Source organism: Blennius ocellaris (genome assembly GCF_963422515.1).
Source record: "Blennius ocellaris genome assembly, chromosome: 11".
In the NCBI taxonomy this organism is placed as follows: Eukaryota; Metazoa; Chordata; class Actinopteri; order Blenniiformes; family Blenniidae; genus Blennius; species Blennius ocellaris.
The window spans coordinates 16,739,211-16,760,942 of NC_137660.1; the positions used below are offsets into that span (position 1 = coordinate 16,739,211).

Genomic DNA, 21,732 nt, shown 5'->3' on the forward strand with positions numbered 1-21,732 from the left:
GACGTGACCCTGCGTCCCTGAACGCAGCATGGCAGACAAACAGCGCGCGCTGCCTTCGTGGATGATCAAGAGAAAGGAGGGAGAGAAGCAACCGCTGAAGAGAAGGAGGAAACACAAAGCTGCAAGGTAGAGAGCGGAGGAAACAAGACACGGGCTTTTCTTGAGGCTCCTGGAGGGTTTCTGACTCAGTTGTTTTTTTCCCTCCAGAGCTGTTTTTTACTGCATGAACGAGGAGGAGCTGCTGGAAGCAGCGATCTCATGTCCGACAGACAGTGACCGGAAGAATGCGCTGCTCCGGACTCACCATCAGGTGGTGCTGTTTCTCTCCGTGTTCCTCATTCGAAAGGAAACGTGGGAAGACACTTACAGTTTCTAACTTCAAGCAGCCCCTATGTCGCGAGATTGAAACTTTTTAATTTAACCCCCTCTAAATAACAGAGGTGGCAAAACTACCGTAATTCTTTCTTGCAAAAGTACCTACTTTCTTCACTTAAGTTAAAGTAAAACAGAACAGGGTCTTCAACCTTTTTTTTTTGGTCTTCACATACACAAGTGTGTTTATAAATGTGCAAATATACACATAACTGTTGTCGTGATACTATGTTGGTAAGCGCTGAGAGCAGCCTTATCTTTTGCAATCACACATATTTGGTTTGTATCACAGTTTCAAGTCAGAGACTATGAATACACCCATTCGACTTTTATACCACAGCACTTTACCCATCCTCCCAGCTGATGATGGGTACAGCCAGGATACATCCTGGATAGGTTGCCTTTCGATCCCAGGGCAAACATGGAGAGACAAGTTAATCACACGCGCTCAAGGTCACACCTATGGGCGATTCAGCTGACTCTGAAAGCATATTCTCGTGAGAATAAATGGGAGTACCTCGGAAAAACCAGTGTGCTCGCACAGGGAAAACATGCAGACACTGCACTGTAAGGCCCTTCATCCCATGCCTACCACTACACCATTGTACAGTTCTATTGGATACAGAGTATACGTGATGAAAATGTCTATATTTTTGCACACAAAAAACCCCAACATAGAGTAAAATGTTCTCCCCCTCCAAATAAATGCATGTTATCCATATTTTGTACAAACCCACCCTGACAGCATGGCTTTGAGGCTAATGATAATTTGACACGCTTCATATTTGAGACCCCTGGTTGAACCCCTAAATATTGATAACAAAAAGTGTTACAAGCTGAGAGATTGGCAACATTTCACATCTAATTTGTTTAACTGGCAGTCGTTTAACATGATGACGTGTTGATGTCCAGAGTTGAGCAGAAATGTTTGACTGCAGCAGTTTTTCCCGTCTATTTGTTGTTTTTCTCTGCTTCCAGAGGGCAGTGGGGAAGAATCAGTGGTGTAAATATATAGATGGGCTCCTTAAACTACAGCTGACCCTGTTTTTTTGTTTTGCTGAATTTGCTTTTGGGAGCTGGTAACCAGCATCAACACCTACTGCAAATCCCTACAGATCCTAACGTCACCCTCTCTTTAACCTGCTCATAGGTTGAAGAAAAGCCAAAGGAAACTCCACAAAAGAAGGATGAACCCATCATTCTCGAGAGAACCGCAAAGCTGATGACGAAGACTTCAGATGAATCAACGGACTGCAGCGATGACCTGGACGCCACATACGTTTCAGAGACCGACCTGGACATGGCAGAGCTGGACACAGTGCCGTACACCGAGAGCCGGCAGCGCGTTGGATCCAAGGGTCAGCGGTCAGAACCTGATCAGGATCGAGGACCGATAACAAACCCAGACGTGGAGACAGAGAAGCGAAAGGAGCCGTCACAGACACCAGCAGGTGCACCAGAGGACGACGATCCCTTACGACTCGTGCGGGAAATTTTTTTCACATGATGGTGAACATTGATGTGATAATAACAGACTAAATAAAACTTCGGCGATGGCTTTGGACAAGTCCCCTCGAGGAAATTATGATTTCCTGCATAAGAATATACAAAAAATATGGACAAAAATAGCACCCACTTCCCACACCGAGTTAAGTCATGAGCAAATATTAACAATAAACATGAGAAAGCACAAAGATGGAATGAGAAAGCTAAAGCAAACAGATCGGAGTTCAAATAAGTATTTACTTCTTAAGAAGCCCAATAAAATACTGCACAGTGCCAGTTTACATTGTGTGTTACCATGTGTGCTCAGTGCTCCTCCCTGAAGTTTTGTTTAATTGAATATCTTAATGTCACAGGGATGCAAAGTCTAGCATCAGTAACTTACCAAAGAAATTCACTGGAGATGATGTGTATTTATTTGTATTCACCTCTAATAACAAGACCTCATTTTTGTGAAACTCCTTAGCATCTTACTGTTAAACAAGCAAGCTCGTATTAGCTTTTCTATCGACTGGAGGCCAAATTGTAACCCAGTAAAACAGTGATAGTTCCATGTAGTATGGAGTTATGGCAATTCCCTTTAGCAGGCTAATACATCAGCGGGCTACTGAGAGCGATAATGGTACAAACAGGACACTTTTTGTGCTGAGATGCATAATCCTCACAATTCTAGAAGTGAAACTGACACCAGCTGTGGTCATATTAGTGTGCATCAGCCCTGAGGTTTTGTTTTAAGAGAGATATGTTTTTCACAAACCAACATGAGCTAATTTATTGAGCACTGTCCTGCTGCTTTACCTACGGGCCTCTTTGTATGTGCATATTTTTCTACAGGTATCGGAATAAAGCCTCATTTCCATTCTATAACTGTGGGAGCAGACGGCACTTCTGCTCTGTGCTTGTGATTTCACTTTGCAGGTTCCCTAAACTTTTCCACTTGAATATAATTTCAACTCAGATCCCTTTTAAGTTGAACGTAGTAACAGATATTGAAGAGTTGTGCATGTCAGGAAATGAGTTGGACGTCTCGTTCTCTTGACATTTCCATTGCGTAGAGCTTTCAGAAACCAGTTGGTCCAGATTTGTCAAACGCTGCATAATTAAGTTAATTAAATAAATATTCCCTGCTTTTAAAAACCAGCTCCTACTTCCAGTTCAGGAAGCCGATGCTCCCTTTAAGATCAAGCTTCAATTATGTATTTGACTAGCCTTGTAGTTAAACTGGCTAATTTCAGGGTGTACCTTTCTAAGTGGATCACTTAAGAACCATTAGCTTCAGGTTTAGACTGAAATCTCGGCACTGAGCACTTGTCAATTTCCACACGTCTATTTGCCACAACTGCATGCTAATAATGGCCTTTCCTATAATCTGTCCCCTCCCCTCTATATTTTATCTTACTGAAGTTACAGTATTGCTAGATGTGACGTCGTGTTCATTATCTACGGTTCCTAGTACCAAACACAATATTGATTGATTTGATTGTTACTTATCCTTTCCATCCCACCCCCAATCCAAAGGTTGGAACGGATTGGCTGCTCCTGCCGAGCACTTTTTGTTTTTCTTGAACCCTCACATACGGTTCATGCCTTCACAGTATGGTGAGGCCAATTTGGATCCCCCCACCCCCCACAAAAAAACAAAACAAAATCACAGATAATTGGAATGCATAAATAGTATGATTTAGTTTTATTTCAAAGAGCTTATTATTTGATGAAAAACATGTCATATAATAACACACACTGTTTTATTTGGGACCCAAAAACATAAACAAAGTGTACAAATATTGGTGATACCAAAGTACTGTATAACAATTTTTAGAATTATTTATTTCTTGTGTATGTTGACTCACTCTAGGTAAAGTCTTTAAATTGCCAATGTGAAATAATTACATTTTGGGAATTATTAATGCTGTCGAATGACAGAATTGATCCATTATCTAAAGGTGGAGCTAAAAAGTAGTTTTCATGTCTTCCATTGCCTATGATTTTTCATGTGCTATAGATGGTTTAATATAAGTTGTATTGGAATCTTGAGTGGTATTTACAAAAAAAAAAAAAAGTAATCCAAAGTGTCTCGTGCTTATATTGACAGAGCGACCGTTCGAATGAGGTCATTCCAAGTCAGACAACAGACCTTCCAAACTCCCAGGTCAACTCACAGTTGTAGTAATCAGCTCCGTCTGAACAAAGGTAGAACCAAAGTGTCATATCTCTCCAACTCAAATAAGACTGATGAAGCAGTAAAGATCCAAAGGGGCCTGCAGAGTATGCGAGCTTGAAGCAGACCCGGCTGAACCAGAGCACTCCTCTGCTCACAGCAGAGCCACAGGAACGTTTCAACCAAGGATGACCAGGGTTGAGGGGGTGTTACTTTGTGTGGCAGAGGCCACTGCACTGGAACTGCTGCTGATCCACATGGAACAAAGATGGTTCACCATGTTGACATGTGTGACACGAGAGAAAGGGGCTGATGAGGAGAAAACAATTATTAGCAACACAAATGGCCTAAAGATGTTCTTTGAGTGAGGTCTGAATGATGGTGAAATGAGTAATAGAAATTCTTGATCATGTAGAAAATACATCCGTTTTCCTCAAGGAGCAGCCTTGGACAGGGAAAGTTCTAAACTTTTCATAACAACACAGTGATGCCAAAGTAAATTGGCATTAAAGGTGACCTATGATTGAAGGTCAACCTCGAAAAAGGAAAATGTTTGCATCTACACACAAAAAGAACAGGGACTGGAAATGTGAACTGTGTATAAATCAAGTATTTCTGCGTGAAATTAATCCATTAAAGTGTGAGACATCTCTGAGAACCATCCCTTAAAATAGTTGCCAACATAAGGCACTGCTGCAGTGAATTTGTTGCGGATTTAATGTTGAAAAATGATCCCGTGTTTCCACGCATGTTGAAAAACATCTGAACGGGCAACAATATCTGTAAATTGAATATTTCTTATAACATCATATGAGTTCAATCTGCAACCCAGAAACAATATAGACTGGCATATCTTACAGAGAAAATAAAAGTACTACAGAGTGCAGAGTGTCACTTCATTAGACCCTTCAAACAGAAACTTATGTGATTCTCAGGATGAAGCACTGAGTTTATCATCAACCCAGATCAGCTGATCTGCGTGTCTACTTCCCGACATAACTACATTGTATTTATTGGATATGATGAACACTTCAGCTTTCTTCAGAGTACAAATGGGAGTTTGATAAGATATATACTTTCAGGCACGATTTAAAAGAGTAACTCAATTTTATGAGGAGTTCTGATTAAGTGACAAAACTATCTAGTGAAACTTTACTCAGCTGGATAGCGGCTGATAACCGTGAAGAAAAAAAATGAAATCAATCTGACTCAGGGCGCTCAGTTGCGTGCTCACTGGTACGCGCACAGGACGCGGACACGCGCCGCTTTTTCAGGGCTCCGCTGCGCAGGAGCGCGCTTCAACAGACAGTCGGACGTGTGCACTTCTGCAGGCTGCGAGCTCATCTGCAGCGTTTATTCTGCTTCAACTGCGACGCAAACGAGGTTCAACAGGTCGGTGAAGTGTTTGCTATTGTTTTGTGCTTTTAACTGGATGCCATAACCTCAAAACTTTCCACTTTTTTTTAACACTTTGGATAGTTTTAACACTTTGTTCTGCGCGACAGGGAGGCGGGGTCGCCTGCGTGAGTCTCTTTGTTCGCGTTGCTTTCCCCAGCAATTTATGAAAATGTGCTAACTGGCATTGTTTATATCCATAACTGTCGGTTGGGTTTGACTGTCGTGGTGTGAAGAGGGCTAATGAACTGTGTTGGAGTTGCATGTGGGGGTTGCGGGTCAGTGGTTCTGACACAGCTGAAAGAAGGTGCGGTTCTTTTATACAATAATTACAAAGCAGATGTGTTGGAGAGAAAAAAAAGAAAAGAAAAACAAACTGCAAACCTGAATTTTCATTCGACATAAACTGGCAACGGTTCAAAGTGACAGTCACTTTTATTGCACACGGGTCAGAACTCGCCTCAAAGGTGCTGATCGTGGAATTAATGCTCGTTGAAGTGTTAAAGAAAACGGGGATCAATAACAAAAGGCTTTATAGGGTCATATGTTACCCCTGAAAACATTCATTACCTGGACACGCTTGTCTACCTAAATGTTCCACATGTTGCGCATGCAGCCTGGAAAGGGAGAACATAATGTACCGTGGCACACAAACAGGAATACTTCTGCTCAACCAGTTCAACATATCTGTGAAGGGCTCAGACTCCTTCTTTATTTTGTGTTGTTACAAATCCATGCGAGAGATTAAGTGTGCCTTTGTGTGTTGAATTTAGAGCAACGTATAATATATTGCAAAAGTTCATGTGAATATTTTGTGTCCTCTGTCCAAAGAAAAGCTCCATGATCACACCACGGGCAGTTTAATTCTCATTTGGGTTTTCTACGCAGGTTCATCATGGGACTCAAGTTCAGTCGAAGGCGAGATGTCCCAGCTGAGACGGTGGCCGCTGAGCCAAAGACGGCAGAGGAGCCGGCAGACTCCGAAGTGCCACAAGCTCAAGAGGCCACTGAGGCAGTGGGTCTCAATGATGGGGTGGAGGAGACGGCAAAGGACACCCCGACCGCTGCAGAACCAGCCACACAACCAGCCACACAACCAAGTCCTCCAGAACCTGAACCTCAAGCTGATCCTTTGCTCGCTCAAGTAGCTGTTCCAGAACCAGTCCAACAACTTGAGCCTGTCTCAGTTCCGGAGGCAGTGGCTAAGGCAGACCCAGAAGCCATTTCTGAGCCAGAACCTGTCCCAGAGGTAGTCCCTGAGCCTGTCCCAGAACCAGTCACCGAAGTAGTCCCTGAGCTTATTCCGGAACCAGAACCAGTCACAGAGACTATCCCTGAACCAGAAGCTGTGGCAACCCCAGAGCCTATTTCAGAGCCAGAACCCACCCCGGAGCCCATCCCTGAACCAAAGAGCGCTCCAACCCCAGAGCCAGAACCTGAACCAGCCCCTGAAACAGAATCACCCTCAAGTCCAGAGGCAGAGCCCATCTCAGAACCAGAACCAGCCCCGGCAGACCTGCTCAGCCAAGAGCCTCTTCCAGAGCAAGTACCCCCCTTGGTTGACGCCACACCCATCCCAGACAACACAGACAAGCCATCCGACGCCCCAACAGCTGAGCAGTGTCATGACAGTGTTGTGGCTGCTGAGCCAAAAGAGTCTGCCGAAAGCCCAGACTCTTCAGAGCAGCTGATAGAGGCCGGAGAGAAGGTTGGGAATGACGTGAATGAAGAAAATGTTTGCGAAAGCCTAAAGAACTTGGAGCTGAAAGGAAATGACCTGATCAATGACATCATTCCCGAAGACACTCCCGTCACAACCAATGATCTGATCTGAATCCTTCGAGGGAATTCATCAAAGAAATGCTTCTCTTTTATTTTTTTTCCCTGTGAAACTCTCCTCACCCTTTTACGTGAAATATGAATGGTTCAAATCTGCTTCTTTTTTTTTTTTAATCTCAATGTAAGTTGCGACAAATAAGGCAAATCCTTCTTTCTTTGTGCAGGTTTGAATCGACAAATTAAAAGGGGGGCCAAATGAGCTGAAGAATGAACTGAAAACAATCATATTTCATATACTTTTGACACATTTATGCAGCCAGCTTGTGTTTCATTGAAGGGTAAAGGCGCTTAAACAGCTCAGGGGCTCTAAGTGTATTGTTAGACGACAGAGATTTTCCTCTATGCAAACCCTCCAAGAAGAAAGTAAGTTAATGAAAGGCAGCAAATAAGTATGGAAGATACAACCACATTCCTCAATATTGCAGGATACCAGCCTCTGATAAACAATGATGCCTTCTTCTGAAAATGCCTGGGTTTTGCAGTAACTTTCCACAGACAGCGATTGTCACCTTATGGCATTTTAATTACACATAAGAGATCTTTAACTCAAGCAATGACTTGATTGTAAAAATAAAGATTGTATTCGCCACGTTTTGCTTCCGTCCCTGTTTTTAAAAAAAAATTTTTTTAAGTAGAACATACTAATTAATTCTGTTTGTGAGTAAAAAGGTTTATCAACAATAAGGTAGGTTGGTGAGACAGTTGTCAGACTGCAATATACACACTGCTAAAATGTGATGTATTGAGAAACCTTTTTTTTTTTTTATAGGAAAGTATCAGTACTTTCGACAAACAATGTAAATGTGCAGAACACAGTGTACACTCGGCAGGCAAATTCTAGCAAGAGCAGCACAGATCATACAAGAAAGACAGTGCTGCCTCACAGCCTGCGTTGGAGAGGACACGAGGGAGGGGGGGGGGGGGGGGGGCGGGAGGGGGCACATTCTTTCCAAAGGAAGGAGGTTTTCGGGGGGCCTGGGTCAAAAGTCTTCAGTATGACTCCGTTTCAGTCCATGAGAAATCTGCTCCTTACATGCCTCTCCCACCACACTGCCCCTGCACTTACTGCATTGTAATTCCAACATTGTGACCAGGAAGTCAGCAGACTGGTCTGAGAAACTGTGTACCGGGAATGAAACGGCGAAGGAGCTCGTTACATTCTCACTTTTACAACCCCCCCCCCCAAAAAAAAACAAAACAAAAAAAAACACACCGCCCAGCTATGAGTACACCAAGATTTACCATGTGGCATAACTCCATTTTTTTTTTTTTTACAATGACAATAATTAGTAGATTAATATAATTATCTGTCGGTTATTCTATAATCACATTAAATCCAGCTCTCCACATGCACTCTGTGTCATCCAGACACAGCAAGCTTGAACAGCCCACGCCTTGGGGCATGGTGTACGGGTAAATCCCGATTTTACCAGCAGACTGATGAGTCCCCGTAGAGAGGGCGAGGCATTCTTCAGACAGTGATCTCAGTCAAACTTGTTAGTAAAAGATGCAGCTCTTTCGCACACACACACACACACACAGCTTCTTCTTGATGCACACAGACTCAGTAGGAAGCATGATTTGCACTATTTGTGATTCCTGTCATACCAGAGGCGTTCCACTCAATAAATGAAAAAGCAGGACTCGCGTCTACTCTTCCCGTATTTATTTCCTGTTTTTATGAACTGTAAGAGTCAAGAACAAAGACAAATCAGACCGGGTGTTTACGTCGAACGCACTCTGTCAGGAAAATAACACATCTCTGACTTTCAAACAGAAATGCATAAACATAACTCACTCTGTCAAGATTAAGTGACTTCGAGTTACAAAAAAAAATAAAAAAATAGAATTACCTTTATATATATTATATATTCTCAAAAATAAATAAATAACATTTTGAAAATCTACTTAAAAACCTACATACAACAATTGACATAAGCTAATTATAAGATCAGATCATTAGTAAAGCAACCTAAGGAACGGTTGCTTTACTGCCACATCTTGCAGACACACTGCGGAGGTGGATGAGAGCTGGCTGATGAATGAACATTTCACCTCCATTTTCCATCATTTTAATTTACTAATCTTCCAAATGGATTTCAAATTAGACTTTATACTCTGAACACACAACAACAAGTGAATAAAAATGCAAACCGTCTGTTTCATTTGTCAATTTACCACTGAGGTTTGGTAAAAAAAAAAAAACCCTAATGGAACATTTGACTGCGGAGGTGATCGTCTTAAGCCTTGTTACAATCTGACAATCAGCCAAATCTATCAGAACACCAAAGGATTGCAACTGAAATCATCTGATAAACTGTACAACCACAACATATAAGTAATTCCTTCTGGATTTAAATAATTTGAGATCAAAACGAAGACCTTAAAGCTGGAGGCCACCAAGTCTCAGCGCTGTTACGTACAGCCGGCACCTTGGGCTTTACGTTTCTGAGGGCAAAATCAAGAAAACCAATTACTTGTTGCACGTCACATGCTGACGGGTACAACGGCAACGACCACACTGCGGCATCTTGTCATTACCGTCAGCTGTCTGTACTTCATACCCAGGTCGACATTCGTGCGTCCTGGTTGAAAAGGGTATGACCACAAGATGGTGTTCCAGGAGTGACCATACATCCTCACTCCTGTCAGCAGGTAATCCACCTCTTCGCAGGTGAAGTTCCTCCGCTTCCTTTTCTATAGGGGTTTATAAGTCAAGCAGAAAAAAAAAAACCAATTTGGTAAGAAAATACTACTGAATATCGAAAGACAAATCCCGCCTGCATGGATACACACTTGATACGCATGAAATCCAACATCTAACAAATATCTATCATGACTTGACTTCCTCCAGATTGTAGTATATCTTTCCATAAGCTGACTGGCTCACTGAACTCTTCTTGGGTCAGCAAAAGTTGCTGAGGGACAAACCTCCATAAATTAAATCGGAAAAAATGTGCTGAACTTAAAGAGAACGATTTTTAGTAATATTCCCAAGCTGCTCAGAACATAACATTCCGGTGGTTTGGCAGATTTCATATGTTGCATATTTAACTGTGGGATTCTGTGGTGATTAACATACATGTTTAAGTGACTTCAGCTTGTCCCAGAATGTTGTGTCAGTCAAATTGTTGATGTGTAACATATGATGTTGTGGCGCCTCTGCGTTTCATTATAAACACATGGCACTGCTGCTGGAGGACACTACCAGCGGCACTGAGGTAAACATTTTGAAGCACAAAACAAACAAGGGAAGCCGTTGTTACTCACTCATAGTACAGTCAACTATACTCCTCTATAATATTGGACTTCCAAAAAGGTGAAGCCAGTTTGTGAATTGCATTTTCTTTAACTTGTTTTTCCTAAGTATCTAGACCAACTTAAATAGCACGTCAACAAACATTTCCTCTCTTTATTCCTCAGATACTTTTTACGACTTTGAAGTATTATAGCATGTAAAGTCATATATGGAAATAAAAATGTGCTCAAAAAATGGACAAAGTATCTTTGAAACATTGTGAACAGAACTCATTCTTTCAGTCTTACTGTGTAACAGTTCCCACTGTCAGTCTCCTGCTGATTATCAAGCTTAGGTTTTCCACTTTTTCTTCTCTCTGTAATTAATGCATAAAACAGACTGTGTGTCTTGAAAGGTAGAAACACATCGAACTAAAGCTCGGACGGAGATGGACGACTGGTGACAGAGAATGAAAGCGAAAAGAAGAAAAGTAGCAGAATTACAATGGAAAAAAGTAGAAACCCCGGGAGGAGTGGAAAAATAGCTGACTGTGCTAAAACAAAAATGTGGAGTGGGTGAAAAACCATTCTAGGGATGAACGTTAACAATGTGAGTGCTGGAAAAAGCATTTGGCGAAGAGGTAATAAGAACCAGTAACTCTTAACACGGAAACGCTGCACAGTGAAAAAAAACGCCACATGGCAACAGCGCAGCAATTATTACACAGCAGAACACCTGGAATGACATGAAATGGCAAAAAAAAACTGTTAAAGAAAGAGCAAAATGGTGATGGATGATAAACAAACAAAAATGAAAAATAAAGCCGTATGATGTTAATCAGCACTATCTCAGATGAAATACAAGTTTCCAAACATGTTAAAATGATCAAGTGAACATTTCCTTTATGTGTCCCGGCAGAACACAAATTCACGATACTGGAGTCTGTGGCACACATGCAGCCGGAGTGTGAAACGGCTTCATACAGCTGTGCCGCTCTGAAGCAGTTCTGGCCTGCCCTGTGAGAACGTTGGCTGCAGTTCAACATTCTTTCTGCTCTTTTGGTTCGCCCGCTGCCAGAAACACATTGCAGAAAGCAGCTCCCACCACAGGCCCTCAATCATAACATTCACACACATGCTTGAAGAGTTTCACTGTAAATACCTATATCTGTCACTGCAGATCCATCTTCAAGAAGGTGTCGCCGTTTTATGGGAGTCAGGCTCGGACCTGGGAGAAGTGATGAGATTAAGTGTCGATGCGTAGGACAAAAACAAAGACAACAATGAATGACACACTGCTGCTGTGTGATGACGAATCCAACCAGCTCTGTTGTATGAGACGGACGTTTCCTCTTTGGCTCGTCTGCGCAGAGGAATCAGACTGACGCCTGGGAAAAACGGGGACAACCAAATTTCACCACATCACGTTGTGCACCCTCACTGGGTTCGTGACACTTTTGATGTCACTGGACTTTGCTTTACAGAGTGAGAAAGAAAGTGCTGCTCTGTTACTCGGCATCCGATTAGCTTAGCTTTAAGTGGGACCGGGTGTTTAAAAGTGGAGCAACCCGCCAAACAAAAGCTCTTGGGTGTTATCAAACTGAGCACAGATCCAGCAGCTAAATGGCAGCTCAGCATGAAGTGTGAGCTGCACGACAAGGGCGTGTCAGGAGAACGTCGGCTTCGTGTCAACGCGCGTTTCAAAAATGGCCGGCATGCATTAGAAAAGAAATTCTTCAACAGTTCCCTCATTATTACTAATGTTACCCAGACTTGCACATCTGACGCGGCTTTTAATATTTTGCTTTATTGTTGTAGAATCTGCAATGACGCCACTAATGTCATGTGCATGGAGACTGGCATTCAGTTTATCTCAATGTTGATGTTAGCATTTCGGATGTAACATGGTGTACATGTTATTTCTATTCTCAGGTAAGCATCAGCTGTTTGCTGCCTTATAAGAGAGGCAGAGAAACAGACAGGAACTGAATGTGTGCAGTTACTTACAATTCTAATCTCACAGTCTCTACTTTTAAGGAACTTATGTCATTGATGCTCTATTTTTTTTTTTTAATCCAAGGTATTAAGAATCTTTAATGTGTGCACACTTTGAAAGAGTCAGAAATCACAAATCAGGAACTCCTGAATAGGTACAAGAACAAATATTATAAACGCTTACTGCTCAATTTTTCAGAGTCTCTTCGCAGCCCTGCAGCCAAAAGAGTCTTGTCTGGTACTGTGTGGTTCACGTTGTCATACCGGGCCCCCTTCCTGAGCAAGAGTTTGCGATGATGCATCCTGAATCTCTCTGTGGCTTCTTGAAAAACTGTGTGCATGTCACAGCGGTGGTGGCAGGAGCTCAGGATGGATGCAAAGTTGCGACTGGTTACTTTCTCAAACGTTAATACACAACCTAAAGGACACAAAGATTAGATTGTCCATGTCTGAAGTAGAAAAGAATTGAAGGAGTAAAACAAGGAATGTTTGTTGAGCAATAGTGCAGTCTCAAGGAAGCCGACACATGCAGGTGAGCGAAACAAGTGGAGGCAATCTTTGGTCAAAGCGACTTTTATGAAAACGCTACAGTTCGGAATTTAGCTCTTTAAATATGAAATAGAAAAGACACATTGCTGTTTGGTGAAACACAACATAGTAGAACCGACCTGCACACCGGTTATGGGGGACTGAAGTTTCCTTCACTGGGATTTCTTTCCCGTCCTGTAACTCTAAACATAAAAACATATCACCCAAGAGTACACTGACTGCAAACAACAATTTAAATAATCAACATATGGTAAAGGCACGAGGTTGTTGCTCTTACCTGCAGTGCTTTTAATCTCCTTAATGCTCTTGTTGCTTCCTGGTGGTGAGCACTCATAACAATGACTGAAGAAAAACAGAAGAAAATGTATTCATAAGTTATTATCAACCATACACATTTTTTTAATCAATATATAATCAGCCCCAAAAAACATCAACTGACTTGTTTTCTGTTTGCGGCTCACTACCCCTCTCTAGTGGCCGTACATTAGAAGACAGTGGGTCTCCTGTACTCTTCCTCACGTCCTTTAAATCGGTCTTAGTCGTCTCGTGCCTTGGACTTTTGCTGGGGTTCATTTTCTTCAGTGCACTGACATTCTCATCTGTAACGTGATCCTCCCTCTGCGGTGGACGAGCTAACTTTGAATCTGCAGAACGCTGACTTTGCCCCTCACTTGATGTGCCGTTTCTTCTCAGCTGGTCGATCCTATGCAGAAATTCTTCGGCTGAATTCCAGTAGCCTCCCAAAGGTGTCGGGGATTCTCTATTTTCAACTCCTCCTACCGGCAGATGGCGGTCTCCCAGGCACTTGGCTTCACAAAGAGCAAAACTGCATCATATCGAGAGCTCAATCTTTTTACATTCATTTCTTCATTTACTTAATGGCTTGGTGAAGAAATTCTCCCTGGTTTACTGCTTTAAAAACTCGGCTTGCTCGTCAATGTGAAAGAGCAAAATAGTTTGTTTAAAATCATCCCACGTTGGAGATACATTCTAGTTGCATCGGGAATTGACAAGAAAGCCTGTATCCTTTAAACAAGTTTTAAAACAGAAAACAAAATATCAGTCGTTTTTTCCACTTACTGGCCTGTTTGCAAGTCTGCAAAATGAAAGTAGCTGCTTTTTTAATCTCCTCATTCGTGTTCTCTGTGAGTAAAGTGATGATCAGCGGTAAGCCTCCACACTGCAGCAGCTGGGACTGGTGCTCCTCTACACGTCAAAGACAAGCACACAGTTGTGAAAAGATACGCAGACAGTGCGTTGTAGAAAATGGTTTCCCCCATATAGCTTTGAATGGTTTTGGAATTTAAAAAAAAGGAGCATCTCCCAATGCGATACAACTTTTGACCGCCGAGACGAAAACCGTTTCACACGCAAAACAGCAAAATGAAAATGAAGTCTCACCAGAGGCCGCAGTGCAGGAGCCAAGGCTATGCAAAACGTAGTGCCTGTCCTCATGGTCCAGGTGTGGGCTCTCCAACAGAAACAAAAGCTGTGACACCACACCGTACTGAGCCAGACATGAAGCAAGACTACCTGCAAAGTAAAAGATTTAAATCAGTTTTTACATCCGCCCTGTTTGATCTGGCTGCGTGCGTCCCGAGGGCAGTACGCACAGTTGTCGCTGATGCACTTTGACAACGTTTTGGAGATCGTTGCAGAAAGCTGACAAGACTGCAGGCTTGAATGTGCAGAGGAGGCCACGCGAATCAGTGCACGGGCGAGACTTTCCAAACCCCCACAAGCGGAAAAACTTTCCTGAACACATGCTGTAGAAAAAAAACCCCAAGAACATTATGTTTTGCTGTCAATTTAGATGTTTTAAGAAACTACTGAAAAATCAGAGTTTAAGCTTCAACACGTTCTGCTTCTTTCACTTACAGTTATTGGAAACCGCCATTGCTATGAATGAGCACAGAGGCTGAAAAATCTCAGTGTGAGGCAAGTCAATCTGCTCAAGCCAGGTTTTTATTATGGGAAATACTGCAACACAAACACGCTGACCAGCCTCTGCAATACACAAAGAGGGGAAAAAAACTGAACGCAATCTGATAAAGCTCTCACTTCAAGTTTAATCCTCCATGCATCCTCCCGTGGAGAACCTGACTGCATGGTGGAGATTAGAGTTTTTCATATAACAAACAAATATACAGGTCACAGTACCATTTGGAGGATTGTTGATACATCCGCAGAGCGCACAAGACACAGACTTCCAAAGCTGGTGCGCTTGAGCGGCATTAGCAGCTTGTGAAGTAGCATCTGCAGACCGGGGGAAAGTGGTCCTGCGAGAATATCATGTGACAGTGTGACACAGTGTAAGGTATAAACACAGGTGCTCAGTGTTTCTAACTGACAAATGGTAATGCAACGTACCGGAACATGTCGAGTAGGACAGCCAGGCACCCAGTGGTTTGGGCTAAAGTCTGCCCTGATTCTGCAGAAACACACAGACACAACAAACACAGCACTCTCAGAGGTCAGGAATACATTTCTACAAACTAAATTGGATTTTACATAGAACGAATGGTTTTCATGGGCTTAATACCAATCGTACAAATAACACTTGATAATGTAAGAAAAAAAAAACATGTACATGAATATAACAACCAACTGTACAGTCGGAACTCTATATAGATTGGCAGAGAAACCTCAATCTTACTGTTGTTGGCTACCAACACAAACAGCAAATAGACAGCCACTCTCTTGTGCGTCAGATGGGCATCTTCTTTCCTCAAACAATCAGCGAGATCCGCAAATGTCTCCTTTCTGCACAGATCATTCTTGCAATGCACTAACAGGAGAGAAAAACTGTGTTGTAAACATGCAAAACTGTATCTAATGTAAAACATTTTTCATACAATACTGCAGCATTCAACACATACTACGGTACACACTCTTGCTGTCACTGAATTACACTTGATGTTCACCTAACAAGACAAGCAAGGTGAGGTTTTTTTGCATAGGGGCACAGGTTTAGCATCTAAACTGACACAATATAAGCTGTCTAAGCAAAATGTCCTGCCTGTGAACCTCAAACCAGCCATACGTGACCATATATGTAAGCTATACATGGCTTGACAGTCCCATTAATAACTGATTAAACTGCAAACTAAGCCTCAAGTGCTGCAAAACATGAGATGTAAAAGCAAACGTCAGACTATCATGCCTACCATTGGCCTCTGCCAGTGCACCTAGTGTACCAAGTGCAGTCTCCTTAACATCTGGATGAATTATGTCAGATCTGGAGAGGTTGTACACAAATGCCACACCTCCCATTTCTCTCAGCAGATCCAGGTTATCCTCTGAATCAAAAGGAAATATTTTAAAGTTGTACAGGCAGCTTACCAAAAATGAAAAAGTGTCACTCAATGAATACAATATTATTCATCGGCCAAATGTCAGCCCATGATATCAAACGAATTGATGACGGCACACAAATACCTTCAGTTTCACAAATTGAATGAATTGAAAGGAGAGCCTGTTTCTGCAGGTCAGGGCATTTCACCTGACACTTCAGACACTTGAGCAGCTGTCTGAGATCTGTCTCTGTGGCTGAAATGAGCAGTTACATAAAATCAATAATATCTGAATTTGTTGTTTTAAAATGCAGGCTTACAGAAACTAAATATAGCGACATACAGCTGAACTTGTTGGTAGGAAAACATTACTTACAAAAGCGACTGTTTCTACTAACCCCCGTCATATCCTTTTTCACTATTTAAATGATCATTTCAAACCTAGAAAATTTAAAGTGAAAAAGTATTTTGCATGAGAAGTTAAGCCAATTATTTCTCGGTAACGTTGATAAATGCTATGTTTAAAGCTATCATTAGCTATCCATGCGCGGGACTACAAAAACCATTCAACCTGACGTCATGACGCTATACGTCACACGTCACATTACGTCGTCGTAATGTCTGTTGCTCGTTGACCCGAAGAGACCTGTTCGTGATTTTGCAAAGTTTGTAAGTATTCGATCAAGTGTTTATACGGAGTATTTACTTTATGCACATCATGTGTGTCATTTCGGGCGTTTTTTTAAAAGCGTGGATTCTTAGCTAATGCTAATGTTAACCTGTGAATGGTGAAACGTGTAGGGCGTTAGCCACCAAGCTAACAGCCATTCTCAGCGTTGTTTAGCATGTTTACAGCTGTAGCACCATGTAGATCTACTCAGCAGATGTGTTCTGCAATCTTCTACAGTACGAAACTTTGACTCCGGGGGTCGATATTTGTGCACGTCGCCAGTCGGTTGCAGAGTTGTCAGCTATGCGGTTTTTCAAGTATGTTTACACGGTTTAGTCTCAACTTTTACCTTTCTCGTAGAGCTCTTGTGGGTACCAAGTTGCACAGCGTTGCATTAGAGATGTATGGACGTGTGTACGCCAGCATATTCCAAAGAGCCTCCAACCACACATTATCACTTTGTGCAACAGCCACATCTCAGGTTTGTATCCTCATTGCATTTCTTGTTACACGTGCAATTGTGTGTTCACGATCCCGGGTTATTTACACATCTTAACACAATACTTTAATGTTCTTATCGGCATTTTTGTTTGTCTTTTAGAATGCCCACGTTGTTGCGTTCCCTTCTCAGTGTCTGCTAGTTCAGCAGGGTCACTTCTCATCCTGGGGCACCTCAAGACGCAACCAGGGAAGTTGTGGTGGTGAGGAATCGGAAACTTGGCTTCAAAATGGACGACATCTCTCAACTCACCAGGATCTCAGCTTCCAGCTAAGCCAAGTCCAGATCAATAGTATTCTGAGATCCAATGAGCAGGTACTGTTTATGTTAAAAAGAGAAACAACATTCAAGGGCTGAGGCTCCTCTTCAAGAAGAAATGTTCCTGATTATATTTTGTGAAAGCTGCAGTATCATTTGCTGATGTTGGTCATTTTATTAGTAGCAATAGATTTTGAAATCATATGTCCGTATATCTCTTTTTCAGACTGTTAATATCCCAGAGTTTGATGGCAGGGGACTCAATGCGGTGAAAAAGTTTGAAAGCAACCAGTTAGCTGCCAATACACCAAATGAGGACCGTCGCAGTGCAGCCACCTGCTTACAGGTGTGTATCGTCCTCCTTTTGTTTGTACGTCAGTCAGCATTTCTTTCTCTTTTCTGACAATTGAAGGAAATTTCTCTTATCCAGACAAAGGGCATGCTGTTCGGAGTGTTCGATGGCCATGGGGGATCGGCGTGTGCTCAGGCTATCAGTGAACGGCTGCTGTACTACGTCGCAGTCGCCATGATGTCCAAGCACAACCTGGAAACGCTTGAGAAATCCATTGAGCATGGCAGACCTGTTCTTCCCATCCTGCAGTGGCATAAACATCATACAGATTTTAATTATCGTGAATCTGCTTCCCTATACATCGACCACCTCCGAGTGTTCTGGCAAGAACTACTAGACAGTGAGGACCATGACGCAGGCATGAGGTAGGCACCAGTCCATGTATATCTGGCAAATTAATTCTTTGGTTTTATGCTGTTTATTCAAAACAAATTGTGCAATTTTCATGTTCGACGTTGTTCCTGGTTCATTAATTTGAATGGTGCTGAATGTTCTCTGTAATTCAAAAAGGTAATAGCACTAGGATTCTTGGTTGGATTTTGTAATACTGTATAGTAAATCATGAAAGAAACAGTTTTCCATTCTCTTAAAAGCTTAACATGATTTGTTCTGTCATCCTATTTACATATATACCCAGTGAGTCTTGAATATGCACATGTATATGTAGTTTATTGTCTTAGGGTAGTCAAGTTACAATTTTTTTTAATTGTTTCATGGTAAGTGAACACAATGTGATCATTGGGGTGTAACAGCACACAAAAATCAGTGTGTTATGTACCTCGGTACAGAAGTCACAGTTAGTTCGATATGGTTCAGTACTTGGTTAAGGAGAAAAGAATATTCAATTACTTGGTAAATGTCTGTCATGTATTTTTATTATAATAACAAATCAAATCCTGTCCCCGTTCCTCCTCCTTCCTGCTCAGTCAACTATTTTTCTGTACTATAAAAGGTTATGAAACTTCGGGATTAGAAACTCAAAATAATCAAAACTACGTTGTTAAAGTTATTTTTATGTGTTACATTCGATTGAGTTCTTAATACTTTCCGGTGACGATCTGAATGTTGGCAGAAGTTTAAATTTTTTTTATCAAAATTGCAACCTAATTTAATTTCACAATAATCTTTCTTAGTTTTAAGACCAATAACACAAGAATACGATTCATATAGTGTGTATGTAAAACACAACCCATCTGCTCCGTTAGTCCTCAGGATGCTCTGGATCACGCTTTCAGACGGCTCGACGCTGACATCTCTTTGGAGGCTCAGGTCCCTCTTTCCAATGACCTGATGAGGAGCACAGCCATCCAGGTAAGAGCGGCACCTTGTCCTCAATACTTCAGTGTACACAATGTTGTTCAGTGTCGATACTCTTCTGCCCAGGTGGCCTTTGCCGGGAGTACCGCCTGTGTTGCTCATGTGGGTACGGAGGGGATCTATGTGGCGAATGCCGGAGACTGTCGAGCGGTGCTCGGGGTGCAGAATGAGGACGGCTCTTGGTGCGCTCTCCCTCTTTCCAAGGACCACAACTCGCAGAACCAAGCTGAGGTGGAACGAATCAAAGCCCAGCATCCTCCCTCAGAGCGCGACACAGTGGTGACAGATGACAGGCTCCTCGGGGTGAGTTTGTCGCTCACCCGCTGTGAAGCACCCTGACAATAAATGCTAGAAGATAAAGTGACCGGTTCAGTGCTTTGTCTTTCCACCAGGTCCTGATGCCTCTGCGTGCTTTCGGCGATGTGAGGTTTAAGTGGAGCAGCAAGTTGCAGCAGAACATTTTGAACAGCCTGGAATCTGGCGTTGACCTCGACGCTCTCAACCTGTACCAGTACACACCCCCCAACTATAGAACTCCGCCTTATCTGGATGTGACACCAGACATAACCTATCACAAGCTGCGGCCACAGGACCACTTCCTGATCCTTGGCAGCGATGGGTTGTGGGACGAGCTGAGTAGTGACGAGGCGGTCCGACTCATCGGAGAGCACCTGAGTGGAATACATTTACAGGTACGTGTCGAGGAGAGGCAACATACATTATCATTTAAAGAAAATGATATGTCATGAACACTTCACCTTTTGTTTTTGACCTGTTTTTTTTTTTTTTTCTATTTTCTTTTCCCAGGCTCCGGTTTCTCCCTCTGAGAGGCAGCTGAAATTGGGCCAGATGCATGAACTCCTTCTAAAACGTCAGGCCCGTGCCTCCCCCGCTTTAGACTCCAATGCTGCCACCCACCTCATCAGACATGCCCTCGGCACCGGGGACTATGGAGAACTGTGCCAGGAGAGGCTGGCCTCCATGCTCGCTTTACCAGAGGACCTGGCTCGAATGTACAGAGACGATATCACAGCCACTGTTGTCTATCTGAACTATGACCTGGCAAAACGCCATCGTAGTTAATAGATCCATTGCGATTCTTTTTTCATTTTTCTTTTCTTACGAAGTTTGATAAAACACATTTAAAAAAAAAACTGTCATTCTTTGGATAATATCCTGCACCAAAGTTTAAAACCTGTTACATAGATTAGATAGAATAGATTTTTTTTCTTCTTCAGTTTTTCAGTTGTATTGCACGTAGTTCGTCTTTGATAAAGAAAGTGAACATTTCCCTAAATGTGACATGGGCTAAAAGTTGTGTAGTTGTAGCAGTTATTGGGTCAAAACTGGGGGTTTTTGGGGGAAAGGCTTTGCTCTTTCAGAGTCTTAATGCTGTATGTTATGACAAAGTGAATGTGGAGAAAACGATACATGGAGGCACACATTCCTTTTGTTTACATTTCTGTGTCAGGTTTTCGTGCAGGGACAATTCATCTGTGAATTATTTTTGTTTAACTTTGTGAATCTATAAGCTTAATCTGTGTGAAGATCATTTATGTGTTGATTGGGATGATTCAGTGTATTCAGATGTATTGAAGTTGTCATTCCGCTCTAATATGTGCAGCTGTGACTTACATTTTACAAGTTGTTTGACATCTGAGCCTGAAAACAGATTGAGTTTTCATAATAAACGAGGTGAATGCACCAGCTGCTGAGTGTCATGGGAGCCAAACGGATCTGTGTTTTGTCAACAAGTGAGTGTCCTGTCCTGTAACACGGTGAATCTTAAATGCCCTGATAATAATAGCGAACAAAAATTAGAACTCAGTCATATGTGATTTGCTTGATTTTATTAATTTGACACATTTTTCCACAAGTCTCTCAGAAATGTAGAGACGATATATCTGAATCCTCATTTGTTATAGGTGAGAGCGGGAGCCCTCACCTGCATGGGGGGGATGGTCTGTGCAGTCACACCTTACGTGTTTGTTTATTACCAAACATTTGCTGATAAAATCAAGCGGCTCGTCAGCATCAACTCTGCCGAAGGAAACGGCAAACTGTAGCCACGGGCAGTTTGAAGAGTCTTCACGCACACTGACGGCAAATTGCTTTGGAAAAGTATGAATTAACATATTAACCGTGGAGCTCCGAGGATGAAACGCACTCCGTGAGGATGGTCGGTGAATGCCACGGATTTGGCTCTCGGCCACTCGAAGGAAGCAGCTGCTCTGGTCAGAGACATTGAAAAACAGATCTGTGGGGGTTTTAAACACTTGAGGATGGACAGCAGGG

General features: G+C 42.4%; 3 protein-coding genes across 3 annotated transcripts; 2 read left to right on the forward strand and 1 right to left on the reverse strand.

Annotated features, from left to right (window-relative positions):
* Nucleotides 1-7,856, forward strand: LOC308136377 (uncharacterized protein). The gene is made up of 5 exons (XM_080504714.1): nt 1-126; nt 208-310; nt 1,523-1,823; nt 5,308-5,425; nt 6,317-7,856. Exons 1-5 carry the CDS (start codon nt 29-31, stop codon nt 7,260-7,262), a joined length of 1,566 nt encoding a protein of 521 aa, XP_080360840.1. The 5' UTR covers nt 1-28; the 3' UTR covers nt 7,263-7,856.
* Nucleotides 7,857-9,754: 1,898 nt separating this feature from the next.
* terb1 (telomere repeat binding bouquet formation protein 1) lies at nt 9,755-16,748 on the reverse strand (the record flags this gene model as incomplete). Its single annotated transcript, XM_080504715.1, has 12 exons — nt 9,755-9,964; nt 12,742-12,917; nt 14,129-14,254; nt 14,450-14,581; nt 14,662-14,814; nt 14,927-15,055; nt 15,209-15,327; nt 15,419-15,479; nt 15,705-15,836; nt 16,216-16,347; nt 16,487-16,597; nt 16,718-16,748. The coding sequence occupies 12 exons, from the start codon at nt 16,746-16,748 to the stop codon at nt 9,755-9,757; spliced, it is 1,512 nt and encodes a 503-aa protein (XP_080360841.1).
* Nucleotides 16,749-16,969: 221 nt separating this feature from the next.
* Nucleotides 16,970-21,093, forward strand: pdp2 (putative pyruvate dehydrogenase phosphatase isoenzyme 2). The gene is made up of 9 exons (XM_080504204.1): nt 16,970-17,010; nt 17,372-17,492; nt 17,613-17,825; nt 17,995-18,114; nt 18,199-18,485; nt 19,326-19,431; nt 19,504-19,740; nt 19,830-20,129; nt 20,245-21,093. Exons 2-9 carry the CDS (start codon nt 17,412-17,414, stop codon nt 20,518-20,520), a joined length of 1,620 nt encoding a protein of 539 aa, XP_080360330.1. The 5' UTR covers nt 16,970-17,010; nt 17,372-17,411; the 3' UTR covers nt 20,521-21,093.
* The last annotated feature ends 639 nt before the right edge of the window (nt 21,094-21,732 follow it).

Bases quoted from the DNA above. Each gene is read 5' to 3' on its own strand.
- LOC308136377 (XM_080504714.1), top strand. From the start codon at position 29: ATGGCAGACAAACAGCGCGCGCTGCCTTCGTGGATGATCAAGAGAAAG. The intron at 311-1,522 runs GTGGTGCTGTTT...ACCTGCTCATAG, and splicing joins TGCTCCGGACTCACCATCAG to GTTGAAGAAAAGCCAAAGGA. The intron at 5,426-6,316 runs GTCGGTGAAGTG...TTTTCTACGCAG, and splicing joins ACGCAAACGAGGTTCAACAG to GTTCATCATGGGACTCAAGT.
- pdp2 (XM_080504204.1), top strand. From the start codon at position 17,412: ATGTATGGACGTGTGTACGCCAGCATATTCCAAAGAGCCTCCAACCAC. The intron at 17,826-17,994 runs GTACTGTTTATG...TCTCTTTTTCAG, and splicing joins TTCTGAGATCCAATGAGCAG to ACTGTTAATATCCCAGAGTT. The intron at 19,432-19,503 runs GTAAGAGCGGCA...TCTTCTGCCCAG, and splicing joins TGAGGAGCACAGCCATCCAG to GTGGCCTTTGCCGGGAGTAC.